A 27,101-nucleotide genomic window follows, 5' to 3' on the forward strand; every position below is an offset into this window, starting at 1 on the left:
ACACTTAGGGAAACACTGAAAGATTTCAGGTCTCCAGCCTGACCTGTCCTGAATAACACAACACTAAATACATCCAAGAAATCAGTAACAGGACTTTAGAGTGAGCTCCCGAACTCATGACATGATCTCTCCAAAAAACATCCAAATAAGGTCATAGGAAAATGCCCGGAGCAGCAAAACTCACAGAAGAATGTGCTGAAATCATCTTCTAACCAAGAACGGCTTGGAAGGTCAGAAGGAGGGAGCTGCTGTGCTGATACAGGAGTTGGGCCCAACCCCACAGTCACCCTGACACAGATCCAGTCCTAGGAAGGTCTCACCAGAAAAGCAGACCCCCAAGAGCCTCTGAATCAGCTGAAGCACCAGTGTTGTCTGGAACTAAGCTCACAGTCTGGTGAGAGAGCTGAGCCCTGGGCAGGGGAGAGACTACAGGGGTCTATGCTGGTGCTAAGGCAGAACTTGGATTTTACACCCCTACTGAGAACCAGGTGGTAGGCTTGAGTAGCACTGGCCCAGGTGGGGGAGGGGCACAGGCTCGTGGGAGCTAACAACCACAACACACAAAGCTAGTTGATTGGCAAGTTGGTCTGGGGTCATCTAGGACCAGGAAACAGGCTGGGCCAGGGAAGAACCTGATTCTCCTTAAATCATACCACCTGGGACTTCTTAAGCTTGGGATACTGCAGCCTGGAAACAGTGCCCCACTTTAAGGAGCTAATAATCTAGTAAAAGAAAGGCAAGATGAGCTGACAGAGAAAGGTGAAGACCATAGAAAGTTTCTTCAGTAACAAGGAAGACCAAGGGGCACCCTCAGAGGAAGATGTCAACATCAGGGCCCCTATATCTAAAGCTTCCAAGAAAAATATGAATTGGTCTCAGGCCATAGAGGTACTCAAAAAGGACTTTGAAGATAAAATTAGAGAGGTAGAGGAAAAAATGGAAAGAGAAATGAGGGTGATGCAGGAAAGACATGAGAAAAAATTCAACAGCTTGAAAAGCCAAATTGGCCAAATGAAAAAGGAGGTACAAAACCTCTAATGAAAATAATTGCCTAAGAATTAGGATTGAACAAATGGAAGCCAGTGACTTTATGAGAAACCAACACACAATAAAGCAAATCCAAATGAATAAAAAAAATAGAGGGCAATGTGAAATATCTTCTGGGAAAAACTGCTGACCTGGAAAATAGGTCCAGGAGAGACAATTTGAAAATTATTGGTCTACCTGAAAACCATGATCAAGGAAAGAACTTAGACACCATCTTCCAAGATATTCTCAGGGAAAATTGCCATGAAATTCTAGAAGAAGAAGCTAAAATAGAAATTGAAAGAATCCACTGATCACCTCTAGAAAGAGATCCCAAAAAGAAAACTCCTAGGAATATTATAGCCAAATTCCAGAGCTTTCAGGTCAAGGAGGAAATATTGCCAACTGCAGTCAGGATAGCCCAAGATCTAGCAGCTTCTACATTAAAGGACCAGAGGGCATGGAATATGATATTCCAAAGGGCAAAGGAAATGGGATTACAACCAAGAATCACCTACCCAGCAAAACTCATCATTATCTTTCAGAGGAAAAAATGTGATGTCAATGAAGAAGAAGACTTTCAAATATTTGTGATGAAAAGACCTGAATTAAATGGCAAATTTGACTTTCAAATACAAGACCCTAGAGAACCATAAAAAAAAAATTGGAGCTGGGGGACATACCTGGATTCATACAGTGGGTGTACAGTCTTGTGTCTGAGGCCAGGTTTTGGCTGGGATCCCCCTGGGTCCAGGGGTGATGATTTGTCCACTGTGTCACTTAGCTAGATCATAAGATCTTTAGGGTTAAATTGAGGGGTGAAGGGAATTCATTGGGGGAGGGGGAAGAACAGAAACGAAATCCTACATGAAAGCAATAGGAAAAGGCTTATGGAGTGGGGGAAGTGATGGGAGAGGAGCAGGGCAGTAAATGAATTTTACACTCATCAGAAAAGGCTCAAAGATCTTAAACTCATCAAAGCTGCCTCAAGGAGGGACTAATAGACACACCCAACTGGGTGGAGTAATCTATTTAATCTGGGCAGTAAATGAGCCTAACACTCATTAAAATTGGCTCAAAGACCTCAATCTCATTAGAATTGGCTCAAGGAGGGACTAATGTACACACTCAATTGTGTGGAGTAATCTCTATAACCCCTCAGGAAAATAGGAGGGGAAGGAGATAAAGAGAGAGGGGCAAAAGAAGGAAGGGCAGAGTTGGGGAGGGGACAGACAGAAGAAAATCCCTTTTGAAGACTGATAGGATGAAAGAAGATAGATAATAGAATAAATATCATGGGGAAGGGAATAGGATGGAAGGGAAACAGTTAACAATAGTAATCATGAAAAAGAGAAAAGGGGGAAAACTGTACAAAAATATTTATAGCAACTCTTGGTGGAAGCTAAGAATTGAGAATCAAGGGAATGTCCATCAATTGAGGAATGATGGAAAAAGCTGTGTTATATGATTGTAGTGGAATGGTCTTGTGCTACAGGAAATGACAAACGGGATGATCCCCGAAAAACCTTGAAAGACTAATGAATATTGATGTATGGTGAAGTGAGCAGAGCTGGGAGGACATTGTGTGTAGTGACAGCAGTATTGTTCAATGAGTAATTGTGAATGACTTAGCTACTCTCAGCAGTATGATGATCCAGGACAATCCCAAGGAACTAATGAGGAAGTATACTATGCACTGCTATAGAAAGAACTGATAAAAAGAACACTTGTGGATTGCACATATATACCCTGATTGTGATCTTGTGGAGGGGGGAGGAAAGGGAGGGAGGGAGAAAAATTTGGAACTCTAAATTTTATGGAAATGAATGTTGAAATGAATGTTGAAAACTACCCTTACATGTAAATGGAAAATAAAATAAATGTTTGTTGAAAAACCAAAACCAAAAACAGGACTTTAGAGATCACAATTTCAGCCCAGACATTCCCTCCAGAAGTGTGCAGAAATTGACCCTAACATAAATCCTGAAGTTGGGAAGTAGGCTAGAAGAATGAGCAAGCAAGCAAACCAAAAGAATACTACCAAAAAAGCTAATCAAAACATAAACTCAAAAAAAGAAAATTACTCTAAATCATCTATCCAAAAGCAGAGTCTTAGAGAAAAACACAGCTTGGGTCCAAATTCAACTAGAATTCCTAGAGGATATGAAGCAAGTGTTTTAAAATAAAAGAAAATTTAAAATTTCTCAGTAAAAACAATTAACCTGGAAAACAGATTGAGGAGGGAAGATTTAAGGATCATCAGACTATTTGAAAGCCATGACCAAATAAAGGGCCTAGATGTCATATTTTAAGAAATTGTAAAAGAAAACTGCCTAGATTTCTTAGAACCAGATGACAAAGTAGAAATAGAAAGAATCCATTGATCCACTGAAAGAAACCCCAAATGAAAACTCCCAGAAATATTATAACAAAAATCCAGAGCTTCTAGTAAATGTGTATAGATATATGTGTGTGTATATTTTTCTGCCTGCTTGAAATATGTGTGTACATATGTACATACATATATGTATATATACATACATATACCTACATACATTGTATGCAGCCACCGCAGTCACTGCTGTAAAGGAGCAGACAGTTTGGAAGATAATGTCCAGAAGACAAAGGATATGGGTTTACAACCAAGAATAACTTTCCCAGGAAACCTGAATATATTCCTATGGGGAGAAAAAGGCCTTTAATGAAAGAGAAGACTTCCAAGCATTCCTCATGAAAAGACCAGAGTATGTAGAAACAATTTCAAACACAGGAGTCAAGAGAAATATAAAAAGGTGAACATGAATGAATCATCATAAGGGATTAAACAAGCTATCAATTATTTATATTCTAATATTGGGAGATAATATATGTATCCCTTCTGAACCCTGTTATCTCCAGGAGTCATGGAGGAAGTCTAATTAGGAAGAAGGTTTAGAAGTGGTTTTGTTATGATGATGATATAAAAAGAAGAATGGAAAGGATTGGGGAAGAGGAATACATTAGGGGATAAAAGGGAGAATAATAATTGAATATTATCTTATATAATCAAGGTACACAAGTAGAAATCCATACAAACAAGTAGAAAGGAGTGGGGAGAAGAGGCAACACTTGAACCTCATTTAAGTCTGAATGATCAAGCAAAGAAAGCAAGTCAGATATGAAAATATATTTCAGTCAACAGAAAAAATAGGAAGGAAAGGGAAAGAGGGAGAATGGGGAATTAGAGGGAGCATAGATAAAAGGAGAAATTAGTCCTAAGCAAAACAAATTGTAACTAAGGCTGTACAAAAAAAAAATTATAGATTTTTTTTTCAGTGACAAAGAATTGGAAACTAAAAGGGCACCCATAGATTAGGAGATGACTGAACAAGTTATTGTATATAAATTGATGGATTGCTATTGTGCTGTAAAAAATTATGGAGATGGTTTCAGAAAAAAACCTGTGAAGAATTATATGAAATGATAAAGAGTACAATTAGCAAAACCCAGGAGAACAATTTATAAAATTGTTTGACTTGGCTATTAATTGTCAACTATTATTATAGTTAACTATTATTGTTAACTATTATTATTGTCAATTAATTATTAATTGCTTTACTTGACTATATATATCAGAAATTTTGTTTTCTTTATTCCTCAATGGGGTTGGGGTTGGAGGGAGAGAATGCAATATTTTTCTGATTAAAAAAATAAAATTTAATAAGTTTTCTCTTTGAAATAAAGGCCCCACTTTCCTAATGCCAATATTCTACCAGTGTTCTCATATGGCTACAAGTTGTGGAACTCTAGAGTTTGTGAAGACTTAAATAACTCAGAGGATGATGTACACGTTAGGTATGAGCAAGTTTCAGTATATTATAATTAAAGTTCTATAATGAAAAATTGCAATAAAGGATGTAATCAAAGAGATGTATGAAAGAAAAGAATGATGGACTAGAAGGTAAGAGTGAGGGATTACTGAGAGCCTATAGACTGCACTGTCAAAAGAAAGCAAAGCAGGATCCTGGCATGTTGAATGACTTCCCTACAGGGAACTTATGGGAAGCCATGGATAGGACTGACACAGGCTGGACAAGCATGGATACACTGTTATCTGCATCATTGGTGGGAATATTCATACCAGATCCATTTGTACATTGGAGCTTCCTTTTTAGTTAGTATTTCTTGTTTTGATTACTCCCATTATTCCTAATAGTCACCTTTGACCAGATATGATAATAGAATATTTATGAGTTAAATATAAAACGAGTAATGATTTCACCAAGCCACCAAAAGAAATGAAGTTTCTTTTTCAAATTCTTATTGCTTTTCAGCATTGGCACCAGGAGCAGATTCTCAGTCTCTCAGTTCTTCATACTGTAGTTTCATTCTAATTATTAAGAATATATTAAAAATAGTAGTTTTTCATCACAGGGGCTTTAAAGAGCTTTTTCACTCTCTGTGGTAAAAAAAACCTTTCATTATGTGTATATAACTTTCATTACAAATTGTCCAATTCTGTGACTTTATTTTAGCAAATTTCTTTTGACATTGTAAAATAAGCTGGAGAAGGAAATGGCAAACCACTCCAGTATCTTTGCTGAAAAACCCTTCTTCTCCCCCTACCCAGGGAACATGAAGAGTCGGATACAACTGAAATGACTGAATTACAACACAAAAGGACAATGGTAAAGGTATGCTGCAACATATTACCAATAATGATTTGTGTGTGTGTGTGTGATTTAGTTAGTTAGTTAGCTAGTTTAATCATAAAAGTAATTTATTATTTTCCAGTTACATGTAAAAATAGTTTTCAACATTTGTTTTCATAGAGTTTTAGTTCCAAATTTTTCTCCCACCCTCCCTTCCCTCCCCACTCCCCAAGACAGAAAGCAATCTGATTTAAGCTATATATGTACAATCACATTAAACACATCTCTGCATTAGTCATGTTGTGAAGCAGAATCAGAACAAAATTGAAAAACCTTGAAAAAGAGAACAAAAAAACAACAACAAAGTACAAACAGTATGGTTCAATCTGCATTCAGAATTCACTGTTCTTTTTTTCTGGATGTGGAGAACATTTTCCATAATGAGTTCTTTGGAATTGTCTTGGGTCATCCCATTGCTGAGAAGAGCTAAGTCTATTACAGTTAATCATCACACAATATTGCTGTTACTGTGTACAATGTTCTCCTGCTTCTGCTGGTTTCACTCAGCATCAGTCCACTTAAGTCTTTCCAGGATTTTCTGAAATCTGCCTACTCATAATTTCTTGTTTGTTTGTTTGTTTTTGCTGGGCAATGAGGGTTAAGTGATTTGCCCAGGGTCATACAGCTAGTAAGTGTCAAGTTTCTGAGGCCGGATTTGAAGTCAGGTCCTCCTGAATCCAGAGCCGGTACTTTATCCACTGCACCACCTAGCTACAGCACAATAGTATTCCATTACATTCATATACCACAGCTTGTTCAGCCATTCCCCAATTGATGGGCATTCCCTTGATTTCCAATTCTTTGCCACCACAAAGAGAACTGCTATAAACATTTTTGTACATGTGGGTCCTTTCCCCTCTTTTATGATCTCTTTAGGATACATACCTAGCAGTGGTACCACTGGGTCAAAGGACATAGTCCTTTGGACATAGTCCCATATTGCTCTTCAGAATGGTTGGATCAGTTCACAACTCCACCAACAATGCATTACTGTTCCAATTTTTCCACAGCTTCTCCAACATTTATTATTGTCCTTTTTTGCCATATTAGCCAATCTGATAGGTATGAGGTGGTACCTCACAGTTGTTTTAATTTGCATTTCTCTAATCAATAGTGATTTAGAGCATTTTTCATATGTCAATAGATAGCTTTGATTTCTTCATCTGAAAACTTCCTGTTCATATCCTTTGACTGTTTTTCAATTGGGGAATGACTTGAATTCTTATAAATTTGATTTAGTTCCCTATATATTTTAGAAATGAGGCCTTTATCAGAAACACTAAAAATTGTTCCACAGCTTTCTGCTTCTCTACTAATTTTGGCTGCATTGCTTCTGTTTGTACAAAACCTTTTTAATTTAATGTAATCAAAATCATCCATTTTGCATTTCATAATATTCTCTATCTCTTATTTGGTCAAAAATTGACCAACAATTATTTTTTGTGTGAGAAGAGGCATCTAAGGCAGGAAGTCCATATGGGACCAGAAAAGATCATGGTCCAGGCATGTAACAAGAGTGAATGATAACAGATGGAAGACCTTAGTCTAGCTCTGATATCTATGAAACATTAAAAGAACCAGAGAAAGACCTTTATCAAGTATGCCTGGTAGATCTCCAATGGAAGATTTATGGGAAGATATGGATTAAAGTCATAACAGATGCATAGGCAATATCAAGGTTTTAAACTGAACCAGTGAAGAGATTGTTGTTGTTTCAGTTATGTTTCACTTATGTTCAAATCTTTGTGACCCCATTTGGGGTTTTATTGGCAAAGATACTGGAGCTGTTTGACATTTCCTTCTCCAGCTCATTTTTCAGATGGGGAAACTGAGGCAAACAGGGTTGTCACTTGCCCAGGGTCACAGAGCTTAGTAAGTGTCTAAGACCAGATTTGAACTCAGGAAAATGAGTCCTACATCAATTGTATTGTAGACACATTGAAGCACTAAATTCTAGCTTACAAGACACTTTCCTCACAATAATCTTGTAAAGTAGTTAGTGCAAGTATTATTATCTTCATTTTACAGATAGGGAAATTGAGGCTCAGAAAGATTTTCACACAGAAAAGGTAGAATTTGAACACAAGATTTCCAATTCCCAAATTCAGTGTTCTTTTCACTATATCTACTATATCTTGTAGATCTTTTTTGGACCAACTTAAAAACTTCACACTTGGAAACTTACTATAATTTGGTACTGCTTAGGGTACACATTTTGACAGGTAGCTAAGTTGATATGAACTACATCCTTGCTATCTGTATGATCAGGATGTAGAAAGTAAATTGGGGGGGGGGTGGTACAGCTAGGTGGCACAGAGGATAAAGCACTGGCCCTGGATTCAAGTGGACATGAGTTCAAATCTGGCCTTAGACACTGGACACTTACTAGCTGTGTGATCCTGGGCAAGTCATTTAATCCTCATTGCCCCGCAAAAAAAAAAAAAAAAAGAAAAAAAAAGAAAAAAAGAAAAAGAAAGAAAATTTGCATAAAATTTCGAAGAGAATAGGACCTATGTAGCCTGCTGGTAAGAAATGGGAAAGTGATCTGAGTCAGGAGGAATAGCACTAGCATAGATAGATATAGAGTGAGCTGAGTTTGAGAAACTAAAATACTTGCCTTTGCACAACTTTTAACCCCCTTCAGGCATTAACTGAGTGACCATCAGCAAGTCAGGCAACCTCTCTGAGCCTGTTTTCTCATTGTTACAATGGAGATAGACTCTCTAGTTAACTACCTCACAAGGTTATGCAGTTCAAATGAGATCTTGCATGGAAAGTGTTTTGCAACTCTTAAAAATTATTCATGGTATCCACTATTATTAATATCTATCTCCAGGCATGCCTACTGGCCTCTTCATTTGTGGTGCAGAAAAAGAAGGAACTATGCTATTCAGATGACTAGTGTCTAGCATGGTGTCTTGCAGATAGTAATTATTTAATAAGTATAAAAAGAGAAAGAAAAAAGATAAATGGATGAAAGGAAAGTAAAGGAAGGAAGGAAGGAAAGGAGGGAGGGAAGAAGGAAGGTCACCATGGAATATGGTCTATCATTCTACTGAGAAGAGGCATGGGGAAATCACATGGCCATTCTAGGGGGATGATCAATAAAGCTGGGTATATAATTTAGACTCTTTTGTTTCATTCCCATTCCCTTTGTTCTGTCTCCCATTTTTTTTTGTGCTGATATCACCCTCCTGAGGCTTGGCTATGCCTGCAAAATGAGAATGGGAGCATCCATAAATGTGCTGATACAACCACTGTCTGTAGAAAGCCAACTCTAGAAAAGGACTTACTTGTTTCATACAACTCAATTCAATAATCATTTAGTGAATGCCTGTTATATGCCAGGTACTATTATGAGAAACCTTCCTGGGCTATTTGCCTTGACTCAAGCATTCACACATAGCCTCTCCATAACTTCCCTTCCCCCACCACTGAAAACTCTTGGATTCATTAATTGACCACAAAAACTCATGGACTTGGGCATGGCAGTTTGTTCACCAGTACTCAGAACAGCTAAGAAATCAGCCCCATCTAAGTGACCATTGTTACAGGACAGACTCAGCATCTGTGATCCAGGGCACCTTTATCTTGAGGCTGTGTACTCCACTCCCTACTGTTTCTACAATGATAAGCATGAGCTGCCACCATTATGACACGTTGCCCCACCTTGTCTTGGATGACTCATAGGCCCATTTGCCCCTGACAGAGCCAATAAATCTGTATTGAGCAGCTCCTTTCAAAGATTGTGAACCATCCAAGGACTGAAAGGGTTCTAAAGCCTCTCCAGTCTGTTAGAGGCTCCATAGACTTCTGAGTTCTCTCATGACTTTCTTAGGCTCTAAAGACTTGAAAAAGCCTCTAGTCTCCTAAGTCATAGAAAGCTTTTGAAGGCTCTAAAGTCTCTGAGGGCTTCTGAAAATTCTAAACATTTCTCGAGGATTCTCTGAAGGTTTCCATGGGCCCTAAAGCTTCAGATGGCTGAATGCCTGTGAAGGCTCTGAGGATTTTTGAGAGCTCTGATTGTTTTATGGTCCAAGCTTTGAGTAGGAGAGGGAGGGAGGGAGGTGAGGAGAGAGAGAGGGAGAGAGAGGGAGAGAGGGAGAGAGGGAGAGAGGGAGAGAGAGAGAGAGAGAGAGAGAGAGAGAGAGAGAGAGAGAGAGAGAGAGAGAGAGAGAGAGAGAGAGTGTGTGTGTGTGTTGGGGAGCATCTGTAAAAACACAGGTGTGTCAGAAAGGGGAAGGAAGGAAGATAGAGAGGAAAGAGAAGGAAAAGGAATGGGAAAAAAAAGAAAAAGAAAATGAGGAAGTAGAAGGGCAGAATGAAAGGGGATGGAAGATGTAGGAAGAGAGGAATAGAAATAGAGAAAAAGGCAATAACCAATGGAAATAAGTGAAGAGGGAACATTAAAGTTAGGACTGATGATACGTGGCTTCACTCTAAGCATGATGTGTGACTGAGGTTACCCAGGACAACGGAGACAGGGCAGGTCAACTCAGGCAACAGCAACCACAGTGTTAATTTCCTCCAGGCAGCCATGCTCACCATTTCCATTTCTACCTGTCCAGGGCCTTAAAGAAGGCAGGTTAAATAGGAATAAATTAGGCAACTGATATTTTTAAAAATAACTTCCATCTCCTTCATTATCTTTTGTAACAGTCCATGGGGATTTATATTAGTAAGAGACTCTGAATGGGTCTGTTAATAGACAGATGCTTCAGTTTTTCCAAGGGTTAGTTACTCTTGAACAAAGTGAGACATGAAAAGAGTAAAGCAGAAAACTATATTGGCCGTAGTATGGGCCAAGAATCATTAGGCCTGGGTTTTATCTTGGGTGGAGAACATGGAACTGAATGACCAAGTTTTGTCCCCTGTCCATTAGTAAATGTTTGTATTCTTTTCTTTTCTTTTTTTCTTTTTCTTTCTTCCTTGCTTCTTTTCTTTCTTTCTTTTCAGAAAACCTATGATGGAAGAAATTGGACAAGGCTCACTGGATGACAGGTAAGTAATGAAAGCAGTAAAGAGGATTCAGTAAGGAAATATTCAATGAGAGAATTTTGAAATTATTTTGAAGCCTTTCTGGGAAGGTACTTTAAGCTGACCAAAGAGATTATTCCACACAAGGTTGGGCAAAGGATTTTAGACAGAAATACCTCTGGTTTCAGTTCTTACTTCTTCAAACCAGTGGTAGGGGAAGGTCTGTGATGGTTCTTAATATAGTACTCTATCAGTCTACACTGGGGAGAAAGTCATCCTTTACTGACTGGGTCAGAAAAGTTAGAACAATTTACAGAGAGGGTTCTGGAAATCTCCTTCCTGCCCACCTTCATATTCCATATAATTAAAAAAAATCACAATGTACAAAAACATGAATTTATAAAACATATGATTCACATCTCAAAAGGATTCTCTACAGGGTCCCTTTATTTAGTTTTTTGTTTTTTTCAATTAACAAGACAATCCTTTTAAAATCTACATTTCCTAGTGAATTAGGTTTATAAGATTCCATATTTGTAATAGTTTTTGACTAATAAAAATTTGGTTTACATGTAACATTTCAGAACCTATTTATTACATAAATGGAGGTATTGGCAAAATAGAGAATCTGGGATAATTTTGGTATATGTGACATTGGACGGGGATCCTTTCTGGAACTATATTCTTCATATTGGGATAGCTGAGTTTAATCAATTATTTTCTTGCCATTAAAACATTTTACCTTCAGTAGACACTTAAGAAATATTATTTGTTTTTTTTCTTTCTTTTAACTGAATTAACTTGGATTGTAATAATGATATATCCTGGTAGATCCCAAACTAAGGAAATTCTGAGATTGGAGCAGGCCAAAAAGAATCTTGACAACCTGAACTTTGATCTTGAAAAGGATATGCTGAACTTAGATGAGGCAAATCAAGCCCTTCTTGTGCAAATCCGAGAGAAAGAACTACAGATTCAAAGGTTAGAGTTAGATTTGGTATGGGGAAGGATTCCTCTGGAGGAGCCTGTTCCTAGGGACAGAGCTTCTGGGGATGGGGAGGAATGGATAGAAGGAAGAGAAAAGACATTCCTCTTTATCAATGGTCACTTTTCAAATGAATTATCTTAACAACTCAAACCCTAATTTAATTATCTTTATAAATGAAACCTCAAAATTCAGAGAATTCTGAGAGGATCTAAGATATTTTAACACCCCCCTCCTCAACACACAGATAATTTTTTGATGTAAGTAGCCATTCATATACATATTCAAAGAATATATGAATGTTGGATTTGGGGAACTAGCTAGGTTCTTACTATTCTCCCCTTTCAGAAACTCAGATTTCATTGATCTACTTCCAATTTGAGGTTCATATTTTGTAATTACCAAAGCTTCTTTAGGTATGACCCATGCTTTCCCCAGGATGGAACCCTCTAATTGCAGCTTAATCCTGAGTAGTTTTACTTACCTGTGTGATATTTTGTTATTCAGTCTAGAAAAAGAGATCACCAAGTCAATAGACCTAGCCGGGGAAAGAGATGAATTTAACTACACAGTATATGAGAGGGAGGAAGCACTGAAAAACCTGGAACTTGAGACCGCAAAATTGGTAAGGAAGCAATAGGGGAAAGAACAGTCTGATGGATTTAATTTGTTACTATTCTATTCTTTCCTCTCCATGGGATCTTTCCTGCTTCCATAGTTTCTAGAGCAATTTAACAGAAATGAAATCACAATTGTTTTTAGCTATGGAGGGAGAAGGAAGGGAGGGCTCTGGAAATGGAGTGCTTGGCATCACTGAGATAATATATATGAAAGCACTTTGAGTCATACTAGATTAAAGTACTATATAAAAATCAGTCATTTTTATTACTGTTATTGTTATTATTATTATTATTGGCACTAGAAACTCTAATGTTTGGGCTCTGTTCCCAGATCTACTCTCATGTTATGTGAGGTCAGAGCACAGTTTTGTCATCTGACAAAAAATTTGGCAGGAAAGGGGACCAAGAACAGATGGTAAGATATGGACTGCCATGCTTTTTGTTTCTTTATTTTGGTAGGAAAAGAGTAATGAGATACTGGCTAAGAATGTGAATGAGCTGCGGATGAAGGTAAGGCCCATCCCTGAGTTCTCTTAAGTTTCCCAAAGTCCCCCATATAGATATCCTTATGCAGACAGAAATGAATAGTGGGAAGGGTTATTCCATTCAGAATGGAATGACATTCTGATGACATGTCTGTTTCCCATACCATAATACACACTGCTCATCAGCATGTTTAGAATATATGATGGACAATTTAGGTGATCTATGCCCAACCTTAGGCTTATTATCAATGAATATAAAATAAGCCCAGTATTTTCCTATGATTGTATTAGGAAGGGCTAAGGGAAAAAAAGGAAGAAGCCCTAAAGAATGTTTTTAAATGGAGGAAGAGGCGTGTCTCCTCATATATTTCAGGTCTCAGCATTCTTCTGTGTTGGACATAGCAGTTCATGGGAGTTTTGTGGCAGAAGGCAACTAGACAACCAGCTTTGTTCAGTTTCCCCAGGAATGATCGATCCCCATTTCCTCACCCAGATAGTTCTAATCCTTGCTTCTCTCTCCCTTTGATGAATACGGGAGGGCAAAGTCAGGTCTGTGACCCATGATCCAAGCAACTTATAATAGGATGTCATATGCAGAGCACTTTGGGTCAAAGGACATATTATCTGTTAAGTGCTTTGCAAATCTTAAAGATTTATGTACATATCAACCATATAAATGGGAGGTAAGAGTTTGTGGAAATCTTTCTGGCTTGGGCTTCAAGGGTCCAGGTTGTGGTCTCTGAGAAATACAGGCCTTGTGGTCAGAGTTATGTATAGCACAGCACAGTTACACATAGTGAAGGTCAAGACTGTCCCTAACTAAGCCTCAGGATCAGGTTCTAGCAAGAGCAAGAGTAGATAAATAAATTGCTTCAAATGGTTACAGGGACGGCCTCAGACACTTGACACTTACTAGCTGTGTGATCCTGGGCAAATCACTTAACCCTCATTGCCCTGTCAAAACAACAACAACAACAACAACAACAACAACAACAACAACAACAACAACAACAACAACAACAACAACAACAAAAAACGGTTACAGGGAGCCAGATGTTTTCATTAGGAAGGAGCTATCTTCTTCTGTCTCTCCTACTGGGGACCTGAAAACACTAACCAACATCAGCTGGAAACCCAGTGTCCCTGACTAAAAATTCAACGAATTAGTCAGTTTCTGAATTTTATGCTTGTGTGAAGTTAGCCCATGCCTCAGTGTGTTTCTGAATTGGAATTTCAGCTTTCCAGGAAACCACCAGAGAACCTGAAAGAAGATGAAAAAGAACACCTAAAACAGATGTTGGAGGAATCAAAGGTGATTACAAAGAACAAACCAAAGGATTCTCTGATAAATGTTTTGACATCTTTAAGTTCCCCAAGTGACAATTTCTCTGGGCTCCTGAGGCCATGTTGTTTTCAGTGCCTTTACAGCTGAACTATTGGGTCCTAGTTAATCCCTACCGTCATTTAGAGACACTTCATCTGAAACCAATGTCCATATTCCTACATCTCCATGGGCTTCAGAAGTACATACTCAATATTTCACTGGTCAGTTCTTTCTACAACTATGTCCAAAGCAGTGGACATAAATCTTCTTAAAGTCCTCAAAATCAATCAACAACACTAAATGTCCACTGTGAGAAAAAACACTTTAAAGAATGCTATAGGAAGTTATCAAGGTAGAAGATGATGCAGGCCCTGTCCTTAAGAAGGTTTCCATCTAATGGAGGAGACATGAATTAGATATGAATTACCTTTTTTGTCACTGAGCAAGTCACTCAGAGCCTCAGTTTTTTCATCTATAAAATGAGGTTAAAGACAATATCACTGTTACTGTATGTAATGTTCTCTTGATTCTGCTCATTGTACTCTTCATTATTTCATGAAAGTCTTTCTATGTTTTTCTAAGATCATTGAGCTCATCATTTCTTATAGCACAGTGGTATTCCATCACAATCACATACCACAACTTATTTAGCCACTCCCCAATTGATGGCCATCCCTGCAATTTTCAATTCCTTGCTGCCACAAAGAGAGCTGCTATAAACATTTTAGAACATACAGTTTCTTTTCCCTTTCCCCTGATCATCTCTGGAAATAGACCTAGTAGTGTTATTGCTGGGTCAAAGGGTATAGGCAGTTTAATGACTTTTTGAGCATAATTCCAGATTGCTCTTCAAAATGGATCAGTTCACAATTCTACCAGCAATTAATTAGTGCCCCATTTTTCCCACATCCCCTCCAACTTTTGTTGCTTTTCCTTTAAATCATTTAAGCTAATCTGGTAGGCATAAAATGATATCTCAGGGCTATTTTAATTTACATTTCTGTAATCAATAATGATATAGAGCATTTTCTCATATGACTATAAAATGTAAAAACTAAATGAATTCTAAGGTCCTTTCCAACTCTAAACCTATGACCTTATGGCATATAAACACAAAAGAAATATAACCATATACAGTCTTGAAGAGGTAATTCTAGAATAACACAACTCATAGGCCTATGCCAAAAAGTCAGGAAATAGGACAATTTGTTATTCCCCTTTATTAGGAGGGTAGTTTGAAAAAGTAACTCATCAGGTACAACTGTTCTGATTTTCTTTATCTCACCTCAAAAGAAGAGAAATAATGTTCTCTACAGGGTATGTAATGGTGTACCCTGTAGAATTCGAATAATAGGGCATTGTGGTATTGGGAAGGACAAAACATGCTCTCAGTTTCTTTGAGATGAAAATAAGAGAATTTTTACAACTGTCCATTTTTCCTCCTGATCTCTGTCACCAATACTTGGTTATTTCTTTTTTTCTTCTTCTTCTTCCATAGGCGAAATTACAAAAGGCCACTGCCTTCTGTGAAGAACAGGAAAAGGAACTAGCTAAGGTAGTGGCAATGGCCTTAATGACATTTCAAATCACCCCCTTCTCATGACTTTCTGGCTTGGGATACAAATTTGGATAGGATCCAAAAGATACTCACAGCCAAGACCACAGAAAAGACCTGGGTTGGTGGAGGGAGAAACTCTGACCAGTGTATACTACACAATTGGAAACTCCTAAAAGACAGGGACTATGCCTTCTTTATCTCTTTAAATCCCTAGCAGCAGCTGGAACTGCTGCTAAAAGTAGCTCCCAGCTCTAGGTAGAAATAAAACTGAAATTGCAATTAGGAGAAGAGAACTGAGTTAAGCAGTACATGACCATGAGCAAATCACTTAACCAATTTGAGACTCAACTTCCTTGGCTATAGAGAAAATAAGAACAATCTTCATATGTATGTAAAAAAGAAAATAACACCAATCTCTCAGGATGAGTAAAGTACATTTGTAAATCTTAAATTGCTCTATAAATATAAGCAATTAATCATTAACTGCTAAATAAATGAGGAGATGAAAAAGTAGCATGGCTTATACCAGACTTAAAACAGGAAGACCTGAGGTCAGTTCATAACTCTGAGAAATAATAGCTGGGTATGCCTTCAATTTCTGTGCCTTCATGCAATTCTCTATTAGACTATATGTTACAAAGAATTTGTGGAAGTAGTTTCCATATGAGGAGTTTCCCCACTGTGATGAAATCACAGGCTTGAAGGAAAACAAATGAATACTTAATAGGTACCTTTCCAGCTTCCTGAATCAAATGCTTAAGATGAAAAAAGAAAGGTGCTTTATCAAATGCTCTGGCTTTCTCTCTTTAAAATCTGGGGGGGAGGGGGGTGGGCAGGGGCAGCTAGGTGGCACAGTGGATAGAGCACCGGCCCTGGAGTCAGGAGTACCTGAGTTCAAATCCGGCCTCAGACACTTGACACTTACTAGCTGTATGACCCTGGGCAAGTCACTTAACCCCCAATTGCCTCATTAAAAACAAAAACGAACAAACAAAAAAACCTTGGGGGGGGGGGCAAAGGGGGTGGGAAGTATATTGATGCAATACACAGTATCCATAGGTCAACTGGCCAGACTCAGTTCCTAAAGTTTTCACTTAATTTCTTATGAAAGTATAGCTCTTTTTACTACTGCTTAGTTTGCTCAGAATGAATCATAAAAGTGAATGAAATAATCTCACCTGGGATGCAATTGATTTTTTAAAAGCTGTGTAGAGAACAGTGAGAAAATCATAATGGTCATTCTGAATAACAATTGCATGTCATTCTTATTTCTGAATTAACTCAGAGCTTAATTTGTTTAAAAAACATCTGGTTTTCTAGGTAACATCTGAATGGCAATCTATGGACCAACTCTGTAAAGATCAGGCTTACTACATAAAGGTATCAAATCTGGGGATTTTAGTGGACTTTGGAAACTCACTGTGAGTCAATAATTAGACATGACAACCAAAAAATCATGGAGGGGAAGAATGTCTTGAACTAGAGAAATGATAGTGCCTCCGACCCTGGTCAGGCTAGACTCAGACCACACTATGTTTTTTCCTTGGCACCATATTTATGAAAGATACTGACCAATTGGAGCATGTCTATATAATGATGAGCAGGATAGTAAATAAATCAGACTTTATAATAGAAAAGTCAGTTGAAGATACTGAAGAGTATTTATCTTTTGAAAGAGAAGACTTATAGAGGGAATATGATAAAGGAACAATGGATAGAAGTTGTTGAGAGACAAATTTTCAGTTTAGAAAAACTTCCTAACACCTGGAGCTGTTGAAAGTAGAACTGGCTGTCTTGGGAAGTAGAGAATTCCCTTTTACTAGATGGAAATTTTCAAATGGATGCTGCTTAATTGTTTTGTTCCTATTCATGGAATATTAGATTGGATGACCTCTGAGTTCTTTTCTAATTCTCATATTCATTGATCCTAACAATTTCCCTGAGAGAGTCAAAATATAAAACATTTCATATGGCTGCAGAGTTAAATAAAGCCCCATTTCTCTTAATGGTTCTTGGTTGAACAGTCAAATCTTTGATCTCCCATTGGTCTCACTATGTAAAAATTTTTTAAGATGTTTGTCTTCCTGCTCTTCAACTTTCTCACCAACATCCCCCTTTATTCTATTGCCTAATTGGTACTTAACAAGTAAATACCCACTGCAGCCTTCTGCAAAGCGTAACTCTTGGGGGTGGGTACTAAGAAAAGGATTTGGGAGTATTATCGATTTGTTCATTTTCATTGCAACTGAATAATTGTGAAAACTTTTCTATTTTCCTCTGTGTGTATTTTTAAAATTTCCATGAACAGAAATACCAGGAAATCCTGAGGTTGATGGAGGAAGATAGGGAGATGCTGCTCCTTGAAACAGAAGTGTAAGTTTTGTCAATGGATCGTGCCTTCTAAGAGTGAAGCTCATAAGAGCCTATGAAAGAAAAAGTTCATACATCAAAGAATCTTAATACTAAACTGAGCCCTTATACAAAGGAGGCACTTAGTATTTGTCAAACAGAACTGAATTTCCAATGCACCATCAGTCTACTTCTTCTGCATTTAAAGATAATTTAGTTAGGTATGATGTTGACCACTGGAGAGGAGGCAATTATATTTTCTACTTTGAGGAATGAACTAAGTAAGAGAAAAGAAGAAGCTCCATGAGACTAAATGCATGACACATCATAAGTGATGGTATAGTAGAAAGAATACTGGGCTGTGGAGTCAGACAACCTGAGTTCAAATTCTGCCTTTAATGCTTATGACATCTGTGACAGTAGACAAGCCACAGGACCCCTTTTTCCTAATCTGTAAGATAAGGGGCATTAGACTAGATTGCCTTCTTGAGGTCTAGCTCTATGCCTACAAAATAGATGAAATCAAATGAGATATACCATGTAAAGTGTTTTATAAAACTTAAACTACTATATACTTGTTATCTATTATTATTATCATGACTAGTATATGGAAATTGCATGGGCTATCTCTAATAGACCTATTTACATTTTCTATTTTTTAATTACAAATTTGGTGAGCATCAACAAACGCAAACATTATAATATTCAAAGAACAAAAAGAAGATCATACTTGAAACTAAGGTGTTACTTTTCTTTAAAAAAGGTGGCTAATCTTTCTAAATTAAATTAAATTTCTATATTAAATTTAATATCATAGTAACAAAACTGCCCTGTTTGTCTGTGTCCCTTTCTGAACTTCCCTCTTCTATTCTCTGTGTAATTTCTAACATTTCAGTGACACTTTTTTCTTTTTTTTGTATCACCCATTAACTTCCTCTCACATAGAAATGCTGCTGTGTGAAAAAAAAAAGTATTATGCATGTAAAATACTTTGCAAACCTGAAAGCATTATAGAAATGTTTGTTGTTGTTGTTATATAGCACGGTTTAGTGAATAAAGCTAGCCTTGAAGCCAGGAAGACCTATGTTCAAATTTTGTCTCTAACTGGCTGTAGGACATCATAACACTATAAGGTGCTAACCTACATTGGTTTTTTGTTTGTTTGTTTGTTTGCTTGTTTTGTTTTTGTTTTTGTTTTTGTTTTTGTTTTTGTTTTTGTTTTTGTTTTTGTTTTTGTTTTTGTTTTTGTTTTTGTTTTTAGTGAGGCAATTGGGGTTAAGTGGCTTGCCCAGGGTTGCACAGCTAGTAAGTGTCAAGTGTCTGAGGCCGGATTTGAACTCAGGTACTCCTGACTCCAGGGCCAGTGCTCTATCCACTTGTTTGCTTGGTTTTGCAGGGCAATGAAGGTGAAGTGACTTGTCCAGGTTCACACAGCTAGGAAGTGTCAAGTGTCTGAGGTCATATTTGAACTCAGGTCCTCCTGAATCCAGGGTTGGTGCTTTAGTCACTGCACCACCTAGCTGTCCCTAACCTAAATTGTTAAAGGGAGTTTCCTTATCTGAGATTTCCCTATGCCAATGAAATTTCAGGTTATTTTTGTTTATATTTCCTTGAATTTCTACTTAAATCAGGCTTTGGCATAGCTTTTAATAATCTGAAAGGAAAACAGATATTTGACTAGACTAGAAACCATTTTTATAGCAGTGACTTGCATCAATGTAAATACCTGAAAGTCTTTTAGAAATCTCTAGGTATATCGTTATTTTTTTTTTCCTTCTAGAATCAAAGTCCAGAGCATATACAGTCAGTCCGGTCTGAATCTGGTGAGTGTCCCTTTGCCTTAGTTTTGCACTCTCTGCTCTACTCCCTTCATTTATCTATATTTTCTTAGTGTGTAAATAGAAAGCAAAGAATAGAGGTTATTTGAACTGAATCATCAGCAAATATTACAAAACTCTAGGTGACTTCTTAAACAACTAAATTAAACAAACAGTTATTAAGTGCCAAAGACAAAAAACAAGCAAATGAACAAATCCCTGCCTTCAGGGAACCTATATTCTACTTGGAAGAATGTGAGACCCCTTGCACAGGGAAGTAAATGCAAGGTAATTTGAGGAATAATAGAACAACAACAGAACCTTAAAGGAACTAAAAGTTACTGAAAAGTTGAAATGAGGAAGGAGTGAATTCCAGGAGTGGGAGTTTAAAGTTGGTTGTCCAATTATTAAAAAGGGATATAAAATTAGCACAATTCAAATAGTAGTTTAGGCTACAATTGAAACATACCTCTTTTTATCACTCCTCTAATCCTAAAAGACTGTCAATCCTTACTTCTGGGCTAACAGACATTTGTAACACCCCAATCCCTCCCTCATCACCACCCCAACCTTCCCCCCTCAACCAAAATTAAATGAGGAAATTCAGGCCCTACAACAGTTGTTGGTACCAGCTTTAAACAGCCTCTGCCTGACTCATGGACCTCACTTGTACTTTATACTCTGCTAGTCCTGACCTGTAGTATACCAGTAGTAGTCCCAAATCTGTAGGGTTGAAAGTATTCTAGCAGAAGTACTGGGGCTATTCACTTCTACTCTTTGTAAGCTGTTCCCTGAAGTGACTGGACATTTGCAGTCTCCGGGTGACCTTAAGTTCTCCCTTCTTCCTATAGTGCTGACAATATCTTATGAACATAGTTATCAGTCAATGAATAAGCATTTATTAAGTGCCTACTGTATTGGTTACTGTTCTAGGCACTGTGGAAACAAAGGAATAAATAAAGAAAGAAGGGATGGAAGGAAGAAGGGAAGAAAGAAAGGAGAAAAGGAAGGAGGGAAGAAAAAAAGGAAAAGAAAAAGAAGGAAGAAGGGGGAGGGAAAGGGAAAGAGAGAGGAAGGAAAAAAGAAAGAAAGGAAAAGAAAAAAGAGAGGGAAGGAGGGAGGGAGGGAGGAATGAAGGAAGGAAAAGAATTCTAAGATCATCTTCTCATTTGTTGTATTTATTGCTTTCACAGGAAGACAACTTGTTTAGAAAATGGCAAAGACATTTTTGGTTCAGGTAATTGGAAAGAGCTTGATTTAACTAGCCCAGAATACACGCACCTTGATGTGCTAGGCAGACAGTGACTCCAGATATATGATGTTCTTATGGAGAAGATCAGGAGGAATACTTGGCATAGACATAGTAATCCATTAGTCACAAAGCATTAGTCAAATCCATGGAATTCTTCTTGGCCCTGTGTACTCAGAGTTAATGCCAGAGTAAAGTTGTGATTTATATCATTGCCAGAAGTTGCAAAAGAATTAATATATACAGAATGAAATTATAGTTCTAGTTTTATACTATTTGCCCTAAATCAGTGGTGTTAAACTCAAATAGATGGGGCCACTAAACCATAAATAAGCATCTCTGAGAATTACATACTGACCTAGAAAACCACATATTTACATTATCTATGTTCTATTGTATATTTATTTTGTTACATTTTATTCAGGTTCCCAGGGCACTCAGGAGTGTTGCAGGCCACAACTGTACTTCACAGGTCTTCCCTAAGTCTTATTTCTTTTAAGGTCCATTACGTTGGTTCAGACCCTGAGTCTGTGTATCTGTGTTAATCTATATGACTGGGAGAGGAAGCAAAACAATTATTTTTTAGCCCAAACACTAGATAGTTTTAGCAATACTTCTCAAACTCTCCCTGCTCCTGTTTGTAATAGCATTAATTCTACAATGCTTTGTATGTAGGAACTGCACAGTCTTGGTCCTTTAAGGAAAAGATTCATTTAAGTGATTTAGCTATAAACCTTGCATGGTAAACGAACTAGGACCAATTCTTGGTCTAGAGGGTTTTCTTACAGTCACTTTTTTTAAAGTGTCATGACATACCCTTTTATCAATCTAGGGCAAGCACGATGTGGAAATACCCTACACTCATGGTTCTCAAACTTTTTGGTCTCAGGACCCTTTTGTACTCTTTTTTTGTTGTTGTAAATGATCTTTCCTTTCTTTCTTTCTTTTTTTTCAGGGCAATGAGGGTTAAGTGATTTGCCCAGGGCCACACAGCTAGTGTCAAGTGTCTGAGGCTGGATTTGAACTCAGGTCCTCCTGAATCCAAGGCCAGTGCTTTACCACTGCGCCACCTAGCTGCCCCCTTTTTGTACTCTTAAAAATTATTGAGGACAAGCTTTTGTTTATGTGGGCTATATCAGTTGCTATATAATATATTAAAATTAAAAATTATCATTATTATTAAAATAGTTTTGACCTTGCCAACTCTCTCTGCATCTTAGAGACTCCTAGAAGTGCCCAGATGCTATTTCAAGCATCACTGTCCTATAACACTGAAAATCAGTGCCTTATCAATAACATATAATCTCAGAGAATTAACTGGGTCATTGAGAGGCCAAATGACTTTTTCATGGTCACTCAGACCATGTGTCATATGTCAGACATGTGTCAGAGGTAGGGCTTGAATCCAGGTCTTACTACCTCCCAGGCTGGCCTTTGATTATATCCACTAGGATGAATCTCTTTAACCTGGGCTGATAATAACTTTTCCCACTCTTTTTGCAGGATTGTCCAGTTTGTCTTCTTGATGATCCTGTTCCTCACCAGGATGCTGAGCTTCGGGTTTTTGTATCTTCATTTTATCAATCCAGATTTTGTCCTGGACAATCTGCCCAAGATTGTGGACAGAGACACCTTGTGGAGGGTGAGGGACTTTCTACTTCCATCTCTCAATCTCCAGGCCGATGACTTTTTGCCACACTAGTCCAAGATCAGGCCCTTCCCTCTAGAAGGTCCCAAGTCTCTCCCAAATATGCAAAAGGGAAGTGACAAGCAGTCACCCAGCTTTTGGGTGAGAATGGAAGGGCCACAAGGGTGGACATCAAGAGTTCTCTTGGTCAGAGTTGTTCATGGTGTCCTGGTCCTCTGTCATCTGTATTCATCATTTTCTCTCGATTCCCTTTATGATTTCTCTCTTCTAATAAAGAACACGATCACGTAAAAGCCCTTTGGTCAAGTATTTGCTTTATCATTTAGTATTGCCCAAGGCCCATATACCTGGGACAGGGATGAGATAAGGGAATTTGGTTTCCTTCAGTATAAGGCTTGAATGTTGTTACAGATATTATCCTGTGTAAAAATGCAGGGACATTGTATTTCCTCCCATGATTGATTGGATCTGACTCCCCACATATATGTTTGTATTTCATCTTGGTGTTCCCAATTCAATTCAATTCAACAAAGAGTATAGGCCCTAGCTTACAATCCCACCTTAGTAAATTGCTTACTTTCCTCCCCCTTTCTCTTTCCACATCTGTTCGTTAAGAAAGTAAATAGCCAATGTTCTCTGCTAATAGGTTTTTGAAGGGTTGCCAGCTAAATTAATTTGCAACAAAGTGTGAATAGCTGTCACAATGTACTGTCTGTCACGAGCCATTCCAACTGAATTGGGACCTAGGAGACTTTTGAATCAGACTGGCTTGGGATGCTAAAAGTAACAAGCTTTATGATAGATGCACTTTGACTCACACATGGGAAGGCACATAGTCTGACACTAGATAACTGGAAGAGCGCAAGGGACACAGCTAGGGTGATCACAGAGATTTTGAGTGTGATGATAGTCAAGGTACAACAAGAGAAGGAAAAGGGTAGAGGATGGGCTTGCAAGGGATTGCTCCTGACTTTTGTCAACAAGTTCATCTAGTTGCATATGGAGATTTCTGAGTCCAAAGAGCTTGAGTCTACATGCAAAAGAGTCATGGTTTTATTATAGAAGTAAGGTTTTTGCTCAGGTGTGTTGGATTGGCTTTCCATATCTGATGTGTCCAAAGAAGAAGGGTCCTAAAAATTGGTCTGTGAAGCATCATGTCTTAGGAACATTGGGTAAAGACATTTCTAGCATGGAGGACTTCAGAAAAAGGGAGGCTTGGAGATGACATATAATAGGGGAGAGGTGCTAAAACAAATATAGTCTACATGAGAAAGACTAGGCCCAAAATAAGTGATACTGTGGGGACTATCATAATATTCCAAGAGTATTTTGACTTTTAAAAGAGAAGAGTCCCTTAGTCTAAGTTCCCTATTGGTCGGATTTCAGTGGAGATATGTTTAGGTAATGAAGTGCCTTCCTGGTCTCCCTCAAATTGCAGCAAGACATTCAGCTATGGAAAAGGCAGTAAGTCTGAACCTGATCATAAGAGAGAAAAAGACAGAGACAAAGAAAAACAGCATCAGAGGCAGAAAGATAGAAACAGAGACAGAGAGATAGAGACACAACAAGAGTGAGAGAGAGAGAGAGAGAGAGAGAGAGAGAGAGAGAGAGAACAAGAGAGAGGGCAAGAGATAGTGAGAGTGAGAGCAAGCAAGAGAGAGTGAGAGTGAGAGTGAGAGTGAGAGTGAAACAGAGACAGTAAAATTTTTATTAAAAACTAAGAACAAGGAATTAGGAGCAGCCAGATGATACAGTTGATATAGGGGGCTGGGCTTGGAGTCAGGAAAAGATCTTCTTGAGTTCAAATCTTGCCTCAGACACTTACTAGCTGTGTAACCCTAGGCAAGTCACTTGACCCTATTTGCCTCAGTTCCTCATCTGTCAAATGAGCTGGAGAAGGAAATGAAAAACCATTCAAGGGGGCGGCTAGTTGGCGCAGTGGATAAAGCACCGGCCCTGGATTCAGGAGTTCCTGAGTTCAAATCCGGCCTCAGACACTTGACACTTACTAGCTGTGTGACCCTGGGCAAGTCACTTAACCCCATTGCCCCGTAAAAAAACCAAAACAAAACAAAAAAAAAAACATTCAAGTATCTTTGCCAAGAAAACCCCAAAATGGGTCATGAAGAGTTGAACACAACTGAACAACAAGAACAGGGAATACAAATACATAAATCTTAAATGATGGGGCAGCTAGGTGGCACAATGGATAGAGCACTGGCCCTGGATTCAGGAGGACATGAGTTCAAATTTGGCCTCAGACACTTGACACTTACTAGCTGTGTGACCCTTGGCAAGTCATTTAACCCTCATTACCCTGCAGCAGCAGCAGCAACAACAACAACAACAACAACAACAACAAACCATCTTAAATAAAACAGATAATCCCTGCTTTCAAGAAGCTTACATTTAAATAGAGGAAGACACCACATAAAAGGGATATTTGAGTTTTTCTGCAAGCTCCGCCATATTCCAGTGAGTTGCCAAAATGATGAACACAAAAGGAAAAAGGAGAGGGACACAATACATGTTTTCTAGGCCCTTTAGAAAACATGGTGTTGTCCCTTTGGCTATGTATATGCAAATGTACAAGAAAGGTGATATTGTAGATTTCAAGGGTATGGGCACAGTTCAGCAAGGAATATCCCACAAATGTTACCATGGCAAGACTGGATGGGTCTATAATGTTACTCAACATGCTGTAGGCATTGTTGTAAACAAACAGGTTTAAGGGCAAGATTCTAGTCAAGAGAATTAATGTGCGTATTGAGCATATTAAGCATTTTGAGAGCAGAGACAGCTGGCTGGAGAGGGTCAAAGAAAATGACCAGAAGAAAAAGGAAGCCAAAGAAAAAGGCACTTGGGTTCAACTGAAACATCAGCCTGCTCAACCCAGAGAAGTACACTTTGTGAGGACCAATGGCAAGGAACATGAGCTGTTGGAACTAATCCCCTATGAATTCATGGCATAAATGACTAGAAAAACATAATAAAAAGATTCTTGGATTATGGGGGGAAAAGGGATATTTGAAAGGTCTACCTGGGGTGGCATGACATGAGACTTTTACCCTGGCAAGTCAGCAAGTCAATAAGCCAGAATAAAACAAAAATTCCGTTATCAGAGTGGGAGGACCAAGGGAGCAGAATCCTGGTTACCTGTGTGGGGAGAGAGAACATGATCCTTCATGCAAGCACCTGTTTTGTTTGTTTTTTGGGGGCAATGAGGGTTAAGTGACTTGCCCAGGGTCACACAACTAGTAAGTGTCAAGTGTCTGAGGCCGAATTTGAACTCAGGTCCTCCTGAATCCAGGGCCAGTGCTTTAGCCACTGCACCACATAGCTGCCCCCACAAGCACCTGTTATGCCTGGGGTATTCTTTCTGTGCCCTTAGAGCCTTATTCTCAGAAGAATTTTCCTGGCTCATTAAGAACTGATTTGCAATGGAAGAATCTTTGTTGCCTTAGTAACAAGAAGAAGGATATCTAGTCCAGCCGCCTAGTTTTGTAGTTGAGAAAACAGAAATCCACAGATTTTAAACAACTTGCCCAAGTTAAGTAGTAGAACCAGAATTTGAACCTGGTCCTCTGACTCCAAAATCCAGCATGTTTTCCACTGGAGCAATGCCTCGGTTATGGACACAATGGCATATGCTTACTTTTCAGCTAAAGGACCCAGTGTCAGATTAATCCAAGTCTCCCTCTAAAGATAACAATAGGGAAAATTGTCAGCCTGTGGTTCTTGGGAGTCCAGCATAAATTTTGACAACCAGAAAGTCCACAAAAATGGGAGCTCAAATAAAATGTGTAGCCACACCAAAAGGGAAAAAAACAATTATTAGACTGTTAAGGGAACTTGCTTACTGGTAGCAGCTTCAGATTCCTAGGCTACATATTTTGGCTTTTAACACCTTTTCAGGCCTGATTAGTGTCTACATCCAATCAGCAGAGCATTCCATGGCGTTTGAATGAGCCAATTACAGTCTGTCTCTATAAAGAAGTCAGTCTGAAAGATCCCTAGGAAAAGTCCCTAGCTAGAGTGCTGTATGCAGCAGGGATTTATACATTCAGCCTAAGTAGGATAGAGGTAGTTAAGCTTTGTGCAGTCAGTCTTTGGCAGAATGGGGGTGGGGATGGGGGTCAGGAGATGGTGGTGGTAATAATTCAAACAGTACATTCCAATAATAAGGTTGTTTTTCCTCCACATAAAGGAATAGCCATTGTTCTATGAGAAATGATTATTTCTCCCTTGTATTTAATAAGTATTTACTGTATTAGAACCAAGGTTTTTCCCATTTTCTACTTCCTCATCCCAAAACCAACCAGTGTGGGAAATCTCTTAAAGATTTATCCAAGCCAAGATTTAATTAGACAGC

At 38.3% G+C, this 27,101-nt stretch overlaps 1 protein-coding gene across 1 annotated transcript; it reads left to right on the top strand.

The window, feature by feature from the left end:
* The first annotated feature begins 10,683 nt into the window (after positions 1–10,683).
* On the top strand, positions 10,684–22,783 carry LOC122744231 (transmembrane and coiled-coil domain-containing protein 5B-like). Its single transcript, XM_043989667.1, has 11 exons — positions 10,684–10,718; positions 11,526–11,675; positions 12,187–12,304; positions 12,759–12,809; positions 14,022–14,096; positions 15,607–15,663; positions 16,987–17,046; positions 17,975–18,039; positions 19,796–19,838; positions 21,026–21,069; positions 22,585–22,783. Exons 1-11 carry the CDS (start codon positions 10,684–10,686, stop codon positions 22,781–22,783), a joined length of 897 nt encoding a protein of 298 aa, XP_043845602.1.
* The last annotated feature ends 4,318 nt before the right edge of the window (positions 22,784–27,101 follow it).

Source organism: Dromiciops gliroides, chromosome 2 (assembly GCF_019393635.1).
Source record: "Dromiciops gliroides isolate mDroGli1 chromosome 2, mDroGli1.pri, whole genome shotgun sequence".
Classification (NCBI taxonomy): Eukaryota; Metazoa; Chordata; class Mammalia; order Microbiotheria; family Microbiotheriidae; genus Dromiciops; species Dromiciops gliroides.

What these genes read in the sequence shown, in the direction of transcription:
- LOC122744231 (XM_043989667.1), top strand. Translation starts at nt 10,684, where the DNA reads ATGGAAGAAATTGGACAAGGCTCACTGGATGACAG. An exon ending in ATCAGGCTTACTACATAAAG is followed by an intron (nt 17,047 to 17,974) that starts GTATCAAATCTG and finishes TTCCATGAACAG; the next exon opens with AAATACCAGGAAATCCTGAG. An exon ending in CAAAGACATTTTTGGTTCAG is followed by an intron (nt 21,070 to 22,584) that starts GTAATTGGAAAG and finishes CTCTTTTTGCAG; the next exon opens with GATTGTCCAGTTTGTCTTCT.